This window comes from Aplysia californica, unplaced genomic scaffold (assembly GCF_000002075.1).
Source record: "Aplysia californica isolate F4 #8 unplaced genomic scaffold, AplCal3.0 scaffold00624, whole genome shotgun sequence".
In the NCBI taxonomy this organism is placed as follows: Eukaryota; Metazoa; Mollusca; class Gastropoda; order Aplysiida; family Aplysiidae; genus Aplysia; species Aplysia californica.
In genome coordinates, this window is record NW_004797894.1 from 19,592 (window position 1) to 32,645 (window position 13,054).

The 13,054-nt window shown below is 38.3% G+C and overlaps 1 protein-coding gene across 1 annotated transcript in view; it reads left to right on the forward strand.

The window, feature by feature from the left end:
- LOC101847140 (zinc finger protein 502-like) overlaps positions 1 to 4,289 on the forward strand; it is a gene marked incomplete at its 5' end in the record, with an annotated part of 6,714 nt that extends 2,425 nt beyond the window's left edge. The window contains 2 exons of the mRNA XM_005107722.3: positions 1,170 to 1,950; positions 2,958 to 4,289. Coding sequence (XP_005107779.2) covers positions 1,170 to 1,950; positions 2,958 to 4,192 — 2,016 coding nt within the window. The remainder of the gene's footprint in view (positions 1 to 1,169; positions 1,951 to 2,957) is intronic.
- Between the last annotated feature and the right edge of the window lie 8,765 nt (positions 4,290 to 13,054).

A 13,054-nucleotide genomic window follows, 5' to 3' on the forward strand; every position in this document is an offset into this window, starting at 1 on the left:
CTTTGATGCAGAAAAGCAAGCTTTAGACCAAAAACTATAGCATTTGGGTGTTGACCATAGCTACACCCCCTTAAAGTAATTTTAAGTGTCATTCTGAATAGACAAAACCCTGTGAGATTTGTCCCGACACTCCTAATTACGTTCTGTCTGCAGAAGACATTCAGGGTGCTTATCTGACAATTTTTTTTTCTTGTTTTTGTGGGCCTTACGGCCCGTGCAACGCAATAAGGTATTGAAAGTGCCGAAAATTAGAGATGTTACAAGAGAGAAACGAACCCAACAAGGAAGGAGGAGAGATAAGAACCACATACAAATTGATAAATTTTAATCCTTGATTGGAAAGAAGGAGAGGGTAGACCACACCACAGCACCCACCAACCAACCACTATCCGCCATAAAATCATACATCATTTTCTTCAATATTTTGTTACTTTTCGGATACATTTTGTACCTACATGTAACTTTTTAAAAAAATTAAAATAATCTTATTAATATGATCTTATTAGTATGACCCATTGAAAGTGAAAGAGAGAAATGCCTCACGAGGCCTATCTATTTATATACTGCTACAACTGTTGTAAACACCTCTCGCATCCGATTGGTCTTCCAGCCCAACCAAACAAAAAGTTACAAGACAAGAGACAAGAGAGAGTGACTGTTGATGTTGACAACAGAAACAAGATCTATTCAGACCTCTAGATCTAGATAAATCTAAACCTCTTTGTACAGACAATTACAACTTCACTAGAGTTCATTCAGCAATCAAACGACTGACACTTTATTACATGATACCCTTAGTCTTCACATTGACCCAGTGTTGAATCTCGAAGTTTTGGCCAGTGGCCTTGCTGTGATAATTTGAGGATTTGGCGGCGATACGTGAATGAATAGGAGGGCTCTCTCTCTCTAGAAACCTTAATACATGTATAGAGGCTGCCTTTGGGGTGGCATTGGTAATCATTAGAAAGTGTGTATAATTTTTGCAATCACACTAAATCTCTCTTCCTTGTTTTCTTTGTACGTTATAATGGTACTTTCTAAATAACACCACCAGACCTATCATCAGCACTTTCTGATCTAATATTGTGTTGCAAGTGCTGTAGATATTTTCCTTCATAGCTTTGTGAAGACTTATGATTTATTTGTCCTTTATGCCTAACCCTCTGTAGTCGGTCGGCATGGAACCTGATGTCAACATTGCTCTTGAAGAACGTAAACCTAGCTCTGGATATCCGTGTACCTCTGCGGAAGACATAAAACCTGGACTGCATAGTGAGGAAAATGATGAGGCAAAAGAAAAAAGCCTTTCCATGTTTCCTCAAAATCACGCTACCATTAAAATGGAACCCTTTATTAAAGAAGAACACTGTACTGAATCAGCTTGTAATGCACTGGTCAGGGGGAATTTTCAAAATGTTGAATCAACAGCTGAAAGTGGATGCGTTGTGGTCGTAAAAGATGAGCCTATCTGTTTGGATGATGATGATGATGATGATGATGAAGAGATATCGCCTGTTTTAAAACAAGAGTGTTGTACCGATGTTGTGAAAACGGAAACTCGGTGTGGATATTTCGGGGATGTCGGTGATGATAATGTGAAACCAAAAGTGGAGAGTTTTGTGAAACAGGAGGGGTCAGAATGGGGTGGTCCTCATTTCACAGCTGAGGTTGGAAAGAAAGAAGGACAAATAAAAGATGGGGAGGAGGAGGAGATAATGTGTTCTGAGCCAACATTTATCGAGGACAGCACCAGTCCTGTTGGAGGACTACAACTGCGAATCTCCAACGTGAGGAGTTTGTGTTTGGAGCCGGATTCAGACCCACAGCCTAATGTTGTTGTTGCTGCCAGCAGTTCAGCATCAACTTTGTCTGCAGATCAAGCTCTTCTTCTGGACTGCAGTGTCTCTAATTCTAGATCTGCACCCATGGGCATCTGGGATCAGAATGAAAGTACGTGAAATCACAACAATTTGAGAATAGATTGCTGTTTAAAATTTGTATCATGGGGCTTATGTTCACACAAGAAGAATATGTGTTTACTGGTCAGAGTCTTTACTGTAAACTGGGGATATCAAATTTATTGTGAGACAAGAGTCCCTTGGGTTGGCCAGGTGTTTGAACTATATGAAGGCCAATTCAGTTTTGCCACTAAGAAAAAGTAAACTGTTGAGTATACTGACACACTATAAAAATATATCAGTATAAGTTGTTGTTGAATTAATTTAAAGCCCTTGTGGACCAAAAGAAGTTTTATTGCAAAGGCAAAACTGTGAGCTCTATTGTTAGACAAAAAAGGAAAGGAGAACCAGGATAATCAAAGGTGCAAAGTATAACATTTATAAGGCCAAGTTTCATTTTTATGTGAAAAGTTTGTTTGGAAATCCTCATGCATTTAGATTTTATACAGTGCTAATTCATAATTTATAAATTTATAATTTAAATTGTGTTTTGGGGGGCGTAAAACCATTCTTATAGTTTTATTATTATAGATTATTATTTTTATTATTATAATTATTATTATGATTATTATTATTATTATCTATCCTTAATATTGATCTTCTTCTTCCTCTTGAACTTTTTCTTCTTCTTCTTCTTCTTCTTCTTCTTCTTCTTCTTCTTCTTCTTCTTCTTCTTCTTCTTCTTCTTCTTCTTCTTCTTCTTCTTCTTCTTCTTCTTCTTCTTCTTTTTCTTCTTTTTCTTCTTCTTCTTCTTCTTCTTCTTCTTCGTCTTCTTCTTTATTCTTCTTCTTCCTGTTATTGTTATATAATATAACTTATGTATTGTTTGACTTCCTTCAGGTCACTCCTCCGACTGTAACAGTCAACTGACCACCGGTCACCCAACAACAGGAGCAGATGTCGGGGAGTTGAGATTCTTCTTCTTCTTTTTCTTCTTTATTCTTCTTCTTCCTGTTATTGTTATATAATATAACTTATGTATTGTTTGACTTCCTTCAGGTCACTCCTCCGACTGTAACAGTCAACTGACCACCGGTCACCCAACAACAGGAGCAGATGTCGGGGAGCTGAGAGGATGTGACGATACACCTGATTCCTATTTTGCGGCAGAACAAGGAGGGATCCATCAAAGAAATGTGGACGGTGAACTGATAAACACTGTCTGTAGTGCTGACCTAAAGAGGAACATAAAGATAAGCTCAGGAGAAAAGCCTTACACGTGTGTAGTGTGTTATGCAACGTTTGCTCACAGGGCCAGCTTAAAGCATCACGAAAGAACACACACTGGAGAAAAGCCTCACACGTGTGATGCTTGTGGTGCTGCTTTTGCACTCTCTTACCACCTGAAAAATCACAAAAAGACACACACAAGAGAAAAACCTTACACGTGTGAACTTTGTGGTGCGGCATTTGCACAAAGTGGCACCCTTAAAAATCACAAAAGAACACATGATAGGGGAGAAAAACTTAACAAGTGCGACGTTTGTGGTGCAGATTTTGCTAATATTGGCCGGCTAAAAATTCATAAAAGAAAACACTCTGGAGAAAAACCTCACAAATGTGATATATGTGGTGTAGCGTTTGCATTCAGCCATGGCCTCAAAACTCACAAAAGAACGCATTCGGGGGAAAAACCTTACAGTTGCGATACTTGTGGAGCAGCGTTTGCACACAGCAGCAGCCTAAAGGGTCACGAAAGAACCCACTCAGGGGAAAAACCTTACAAGTGTGACGTTTGTAATGCGGCATTTTCACTCCTGGGTAACCTAAAGACACACAAACGAACGCACTCCGGGGAAAAGCCTTATAGTTGTGAGGTTTGTGGTGACAGTTTTGTGAACAATAACGGCCTGAAGATTCACCGTCGAGCGCATACAGGGGAAGAGGCGTTCAAGTGTAAGGTTTGTGGTGTAGCATTTGCCCGGAAAAGTCACCTAAATAATCATGAAAAAACACACACGGGTGAAAAACCGTACATGTGTGAGGTTTGCGGTGAACATTTTACGCGGCAAGGCTACCTGAAGGTGCACAAACGAACACACACCGGGGAAAGACCGTTCAAGTGTGAAGATTGCGGTGCAACGTTTGCTGTGAAAGGCCACTTGAAGCGCCATGAGCTAACGCACCGAGGGGAAAAGCCATATGCGTGTGAAGTCTGCACGGCTGCGTTTTCACAAGTTCATCATCTGAAGCGTCACAAAAGAACTCACACAGGAGAAAAGCCTGACAAGTAGTGTGATATTTGTGGTGTAGCGTGTTTACAAAGTAGATCGAGAAACTTTAATTTAAAAAAAATTAATTAATTAATTTTTTTACATTTATTATTTGCGTACTGGTGAAATCAAGCGATCGTCAAAATAATGAAATCGAAGGAACAGGTTTTTCTGTCTGTTAGGCAATTTTTATTGAATTTTTAAATTTGACTCAGCACCTTTAAAGTAAATTCAAAAGCACATTTCTGTGTGCATTTTACTGGAAAATATTGATTTAAGACACAAACATGTAAATTTGCAGTTTCTAAAGACTCTCAAGCTTTGAAAGTCTCCATACTTTGGCTGCCATTTTCTCGCTAATTTTACCTCTGAAACCCGGGGACCCCTACCTTCTTTTTAATCACAAATATCTCAACTTCTGCATATGATAGATTAGTATTTTTTTCACCTAAAGCAAGACAAATGAACAAGCTGTAAAATGATACCAATTAACTCCACGTGTCTTAAAATTGACAAGCGCCAAATTCCACCACATCGTAACACATTTATTTATTTATTTATTATAATACATTTACGTGGATGGTTGGCGGATGCTCTGGTGTGGTTTGCTTCTTCTTTCCTATCAAACATCTATCGTCCTTATCTCCCCTTCTTCTTTTTTATGTTTGTTACTCTATTGTGACACCTCTGATCTTCTGGTGCTCATATGACCTTATATTATGCAGTTGCGAGCGCCATAAAACCTCTACTAAAACTAAACTAAAAATACATTTACATGTTTTTACCAACCCATCAGTACAATTTAGATCATTTAGAAGGCAGACTTCAACCCTGTTTGTCAGGGCCAGCCAACATGGACTGCGAGAATACAAGTACAACATCCCAACAGAAAGATTGAATTCTCGATACAAAATTCTGCTCACTTGGAATTGAACTCCAAAAAAGGCACTGCGTCTTCTTTCGGCTGGGATATCGTATTCAATCTGTCGGGGGTCAATCTGACATGTAGGATTGAAGCAGCCCATCTCCTAGATGGTCTATTTGTGAGGCAGCGTGGTGGAATCAGGCTATCGTCAAAATAAACAAAGTGAAGAAACGCGCATTTTTCCCCAAGTTTGTGAATTTGTATCAATTTTTTTTTTGGCCCAACACCTTTCATGCCCATTAAAGAACTCATTTCTGTGTGGATTTTTCTGAAAAATGTTAATTAAAGGGGCACAAAATGTAAATTTTCAGTTACCACGGACTCGTAAACTAAGGAAATAACTAATCTTTGGCAGCCATTCTCTCACTAATTTTACCTCTGAAACAGGTGACCCCCACATCCTTCTGTCGCAAATGTCTCGACTTGTATTCAAGATAAATGGATATTTTTTTCATTGAAAAAAAGACAAGTGAACAAGCTTTAAGACGATACCAATAACTCTACATGCCCAAAAATTGACGAGAGCCTGATTCCACCACGTTGCCTCACATTTTGTGTTGATGCTTCGAGTGATTCAGCCCCTCATATGAGCCAGTCTTTTAAGATTTATACTTGCATGTTGATGCGTTCAGAACATAAAATAATAATTTTAAAATGATATTAGAATAATAACTATGAATGCCTGTGTTTATTTATTTAGTTTTTTTATTTGGTCAATGTTTCACGGCGCTCGCAACTGCATTATAAGTTCATCGCGCGGGACACATTCAACTTTTTCAGTTGATAGGAAATTCTTAATTTTGCCTGGATGGCAGCCGAAGCCTACTCTTATCGATTTTGGACCACCAAGAGATCTTTACTGTGCGCAACTTGGGCCCTCCTAGATTTTTTACCCTTGTCCGAGAAGGCCAAGTGTAGATCTTTCCTACCAGAAGATCAGGGGTGTAGCTGAAAGACAGCAGTAAGAAGGAGCCAAGGAGTAGCAGTAGAAAGGCTGCAGAAAGAGTCAGGAGCCCTGAGGAGGGGGCAAAGGAGGTGAGGGGGTGAGGGGCAGAAAGAGGAGACGAAAGCCAACAACAGAATATTGCTAGAGAGCTGGAAAGGATGTGAAAGGAGACAATTTTAGAGAAGAACATTTTTCGGTCGCTAAGCGGATTCGAACCTCGGACCTTTGGATGAGAGGCCAACACCTTTTATAAACCTCTAGGCCACAAGAGCCCCCTACTGTGTTTATGAATTTTTGTGAATATACTATTACTACATGTAATACTATATATAATATATTCATGTCTGTGTGTTTCTGAATGCATTTATAATACATTATTTATTCATGTTTATGTGTTGTAAATGTATGTGTGTGTTTGTGTGTGTGTGTGTGTGTTTGTGCATGTGTGTGTGTGTGTGTGTACCTGTGTGCATTTGCTTTTTTTGTCATACATTGTGTATGTTTATGTATGTGTGTGTACCTGCGTGTGTGTGCTTTGTGTGTTTCTGCGTGCACGCTTGCATGTATGTACATGCTTTTTATTAAGTTATATTTGTGTGTGCATTTTAACACGCCTTCAACACTGTTAAAATATTTGAGAGGTAGGACCTCCAAATTTAATGTTCTTCTCCGATAGGACAGAGCCAGATGGGTGGGTGGTTGGCGGGTGCTCTGGTGTGGTTTACTTCTTCTTTCCTATCAAACATCTGTCGTCTTTATCTCCCCTCCTTTGTTTTTGTGTTTGTTACTCTCTTATGGCACCTCTAATCTTCGGCGCTTGTATGACCTTATTGTGTTACAAGTGCCGTAAAACTCTTACTAAAACAAAAACAAATGAAGAGCTAGATAACTGGAGATACGTGTACTTGAAACTCCACAAAATGCCTTGCGTTCTTTGTTGGGGATTTGAACCAGGACCGTCTGCTCTGTAGTCCAGCACAATACATGTGCCAACTGAGCTAATGAGTTGTAAAACTGAGCTAACACAGCTGCCATATATAGTTGCTTATACTTTGTATCTGTATTTATAATAAATAATATGTGAGATAGCTTGGTGAATTCAGGCGCTCGTCTAAATAATGAAAGTCAAGAAATTGACCTTTTCTCATTCAAATTTTGATTGAATTTTTTTTGGGGGGTTCAACACTTTTCATGCACATTAAAGAGCACATTTCTGTGTGAATTTTACAGAAAAACGTTGATTAAAGGCTGAAGAAATGTAAATTTTCAGTTTCCACCGACTCTCAAACTAAAGAAATAACTCAACTTTGGCGGCCATTTTCTCGCTAATTTTACCTCTGAAACCAAATGACCCTCACCTCATTCAATCACACATGTCTCGACTTCTATTCTACATAGATGGATATTTTCACCCAAAACAAGGAGAATGGGCATTCCTTAAGATGATACACAACCATCAACTCTGTATGCCCAAAAATTGACGAGAGCCTGATTCCACCGCGTCGTGCCACATAGGCACTTTGTGGGTTTTAACACCCCTTCGACACTGTTAGATTGTTTGAGAGGTAGGATCTCCAAATTTAATGTTCTTCTCTGATAGGACTAGGACAGAGCCAGATAGGTGGAGGTACATGTATGTACTCGAAACCCCACAAAACATCTGGCATTCATTGTAGTGGATTTGAACCAGGACCGTCTGCAATGTAGTCCAGCGCAATACATGTGCCAACTAAGCTAACGAGTGGTACAACTGAGCTAACGTAGCACCCATATATATATATATATATATATATATATATATATATATATATATATATATATATATATATATATAGGTGCTTGTTTCTCTGATAATAAATCATTTTATTCATGAATAATGTGTATAGTTTATTACATTTTCCAAGCATGTACTGAATTATTGAGTAAAAATTTGGATGAATTAGCCTAAAAGTAATAGTTACTGTTTTGCCTTTGACTGTTTCGTGGTTTTGTTTTTGTTTTGGGTTTTATGTGTGTTTTGGTTTGGTATTTTGTTGGGGGGTTGGGTTTTTTTTGGGGGGGGGGGGGAAGACGTATTGTACATGATGAACCTATCCCTGGAGTGTTATGCTCCCCGCATAATTTAGCAAAATTTAATAATTTTTTGCTTAAATTCTGATTATTTTCCTTTATCATTCTTTGTTAAAATTAACAGAATCGCCTAATTTCACATTTTTGGGGCTCAGTTTGCATAATTTCAGAATATTTTTGTGCTTAAAACAGCATGGACAGATGAACACAAGTACAGTGCAGTCTAGCACGCACATAGTGAACATAGTGGCCGGTTCTCTGCACTAAGCCGGTTCGAGCATGACGCTTCCGCGCACAGCCGTGACACAAGGCGTCATGTAGCCGGTTAGTAGACGCAGCTGTGTGCTACTGTTCGCTGTCATTGGCCTAACAATTAGTAGTATAGATCTGCATGGACGACGGCGAGTTATAGGCATGATATTTAAATCAGTGGTTTTCAAACTTTTTTTCAATCACCGGCCCCTTTTTCACTCACACTTATGAAATGTTTTCTCCCATTAACGTGCTGCAATAAAGTGACCTGTTATTTGTATATATATATATCAAATATCTTACACACAAAAACACGCACAAGGGGTGTTTGCAAATGTGTGTGTAGGGGGGGGAGGGGGGGCTGGAGGGGTATGTTTGTCAGTGTTTGTGCTATAAAGTGGCCCTATGATTTGTATATCAAATATCTCCACCGAGAACATAAAAATACGTGTATATTACGTTGTTCAAATGTGAGAAACCACAAGAAAGAAAAAGTAGATCTATGCATGGATCTTATTCTGTAATCATCATCGTAGTCATAATCGTCATCATCATCATCATCATCATCATCATCATCATGGTCATCATTAACATTATCATCATCATCATTAACACCAGTTACATCAGCAGTGGCAGCACATGCACATAACAAACTCTATTAAACAAGTGAGTATTTTGCTAAAACAAAAATAAAACCAAAACAAACAAAAAAGAAAATACACATTTAGGTATCATGAAAGGGTAAACTATGGAGTAAGCATATAATAATATATATAAATATGTCATTGACACTGCTCTAACTGGAAGGATGGTCCTGGTGAGACGAAACCAACTTATCAACATCAGGTTTCGGATTGGTCAGTAGCAGACGCAAATCTCCCCGCTCTATGATGATCCGTAGTTTGTTCCTCTGCTTCGTCAGCAACCTTGAATCGCACAATTTCGTCACAGCGAGATGAAGGGAAATTACTGAGGAAATGGCTTTTGGGAGAATACTTTACAAAGATTTATGAAACCCGGAGCTTTTATCCATCCAAGTATTCCATTTATTATTACGTGTGAACTCTCCGTCTCTCCTGCCTATTCTCTGCTGCTTTCTCTCTCTGTCTTTATATCTCTATCTTTTTCTCTCTGCCTTTCTCTCTCTCTCTCTCTCTCTCTCTCTCTCTCTCTCTCTCTCTCTCTCTCTCTCTCTCTCTCTCTCTCTCTCCCTCTCTCTCTCTCTTTCTCTGTCTTTGTCTGTCTGTGTGTCTCTCTCTCTCTTTCGCTGTATGTGTGTGTGTGTGTGTGTGTGTTTGTCTCTCTCTTTCTCTGTCTCTCGGTAGCACAACTACCACCATCGGGTGCTCTCGTGGGTTGGAGGCTCGAAGTTCGTCTCTCATTCAATAGGTCCCGGTTTCGAAACCTGGCAACGACGTAAAATGTTCATCTCTAAATTTGTCTATCGTCCTTAAGTCTCCTCCTCCTTCGTTATGTTTGTTACTCTCTTGTAACACCACTAATCTTCGGCACATATACATGCATGACTTTATTGTGTTGTAATAGCCGTAAAACTCTTAATACAAATTAAACTAAAGCTGTGATCTAATTATGATGCAAGTGCCATGAAACTTTTACTGTGTAAACCGACGTAATCACGAGCCGTGAACTGTCAGTTGTGAGCCAAGCTCGTCTGACCGTGTCGCAAACAGCGAGTACCCCCCGGTGCGGTGCCACTGACTGAAGTGTCTTTAGGCCTTTCCCTAAGGCTGCTTCTTCTTTCCTATCAAACATCCATCGTCCGTATCTCCCCTTCTTCTTTTTTATGTTTGTTACTCTCTTGTAACACCTCTAATCTTCTGGCGTTCATATGACCTTACGCAGTTGCTAGCGCCGTAAAACCTCTACTAAAACTAAATTCCCTAAGGGGGGACATAATTTCTCGTTCTTATGCACAGTAGAATTGTACATGGGCTGAACCAACAATGTCATGCTCATAACTGTGCCTGAACTACAACAGGGAACTGCTGCTTTTTCTTTCCTTATCCTTACTATCGTCATTTTCCTCTACTTCTTTTGTATGTTTGTCACACTCTTGTGACCCGCTATTTCCGGGGTGCCTTGATAGTCGAAACAGACTTTGTCAACTTTGTGCTGTTGAAGCTATAGAGAGGTGAGCAGAGTGAGTCTGATTCCCAGTAAGGACTTCTCAGTTGACATCCACCCCTTGGCGCTCATATGACCCAATGCAGTTGCAAGCGCCGTAAAACCTCTACTAAAACAAACAAAACAGCCAGTGTGGGTGGTTGGCCGGTGCTCTGGTGTGGTTTGCTCCTTTCCTATAAAAAATCCATCGTCTCTATCTCCCCTCCTTCATGTTTATTATGTTTGTTACTCTCTTGTAACACCTCAAACCTTCGGCACTCTTATGACCTTATCGTGTTACAAGTGCCGTAAAAGTCTAACTAAAACTAAACTAAAAAAGCCTGTGATTATCTGGAAAATTCAAACTGTCATCTGATGACACCAGAAGGATTACACGCGGCATACCTCACGCCGTCACAGAATGTGTGGGCTGGATTAGGGCGCCAATTTTGCAACACAAATAATCTACCTCTACGTCATATTATGTGAGGCACCGCGGTGGAATCAGGCTCTCGTCAAAATAAATAATATGTGAGGCAGCGCGGTGGAATCAGGCTCTCGTCAAAATAATCAAAGTGAAGAAACAAGCCTTTTTCCGCAGGTTTGTGAATTTTTATCAAATTTTTGTTTTTTGGCTCAACACCTTTCATACCCATAAAATAATTCATTTCTGTGTGGATTTTTCCAGAAAAACGTTGATTAAAGGCATAAAAAATGTAAATTTTCGGTTACCACGGACTCTTAAGCTAAGGAAATAACTAATCTTTGGCCGCCATTTTCTCATTAATTTTACTTCTGAAAACAGGTGACACCCACCTCCTTCATTTGCAAATATCTCGATTTGTATTCAAGATAAATTTTTGTTTTTTTTTCATCCAAATAAAGACAAGTGAACAAGCTTTAAGATAATACCAATAACTCTACATGCCCAAAAATTGACGAGAGCCTGATTCCACCACGCTGCCTCACATAGTATTATAAATGCCGAAGATTAGTGGAGTTACTGAAGAGAATCATACAAAGAAAAGGGGAAGGAGAGGTACGGACAACAGATGTTTGATAGTAACGAATAATAACAATTTTAATTTTTTTAAATTATGATGATAATAACAAAAACAACAACATTAAATAATGATAACAGTAGATCTAGTAATAATAATAATAATATAATAATAATAATAATAGTAATAATAATAACAATAATAATAATAATAATAATAATAGTAATAATAATAATGATAATAATAATAATAATAATAATAATAATAACAATAATATAATAATAATAATAATAATAATGATAATAATAATGATAATAATAATAATAATAATAATAATGATATAATAATACTAATAATTTAAAAAATAAAATAATAATGATAATATTAATGATAATGATACTGATCATAATGATAATAATATTAATGATACTGATCATAATGATAATAATATTAATGATACTGATCATAATGATAATCTAATGATAATAGATTATTTAGTAGCATTTTGTATAGCACAAATCCCCTCTCAGCAGCAAAACACAATGCCTGACTGCCCCTGAGCAACCGCTAACCACCCACTAGGATTCATCAGGTAAAAAATCCTTTCGTTAATGCGACACATGTGCAATATTAAAAGTACAGAGGAGTTTGAATTGATAACAATGTACTGTTAAAAATTTTACTCAATAAAGGAAATAAACGATGACATGAGCTAGTTAGTTAGTATAATAGCTGTTTCCCTGTTCATTAGTAAGTTTTTTTTGTAAGGTTTTATTTGGCGCTCGCAACTGCATTAGGTCATGAGCGCCAAGGAGTGGATGTCAACAGAGAAGTCCAAACGGGGAATCAGATTTACTCTGCCCACCTCTCTCTAGCTTCAACAACACGAAGTCTGCTTCGACTATCAACGCACAACAAAAATAGCAGTTCAAAAGAGAATGACGAACATACAAAAGAAGGAAGAAAAAATGACGTTGGAAAGGATGAGGGGAAAAAAAGCAGCAGTTCCCCCTATGTTGTTCCGGCACAGTATGAGCATGGCAGTAATAAATCAGTCCATTTGCAATTCTACAGTACATAAGAACATGTTAATATCCCCTCCTTAGGGTGTTTATGAGTAATACAGTGGAACTCGGATTCAACGGGCATTTCAGGCCCTATTTGTGACTTCTCTTTATACATTACTTGCTCAGTGCCTGTAATTATCTACACAAGACCTCATGTTTGCTATAACGAACACTCGGATTCAACGAGATTTTAGGTCAGGCCCGGCGACCTCGTTGAATCCGAGTTTCACTGTAATGTTCTATCAAAAAATCAAACGGAACAAAAGACTTTTCATCGGCAAGTTCTGCAATGTTAATGTTCTATACCCACCATAAAGCTAAACATTCTATACCCATCATAAAGCTAATCATTCAGACGAAGAAAAATTTACTGTTCACTTTTTAAATTGATGTTTTGTTCCCACTGCAGGTCTTATTTCTTGTTTGTGAGGCAGCGTGGTGGAATCAGGCTGTTCAAATCATTATAATCTTACTTAAACTTCTTTTTGGGACTTTTTG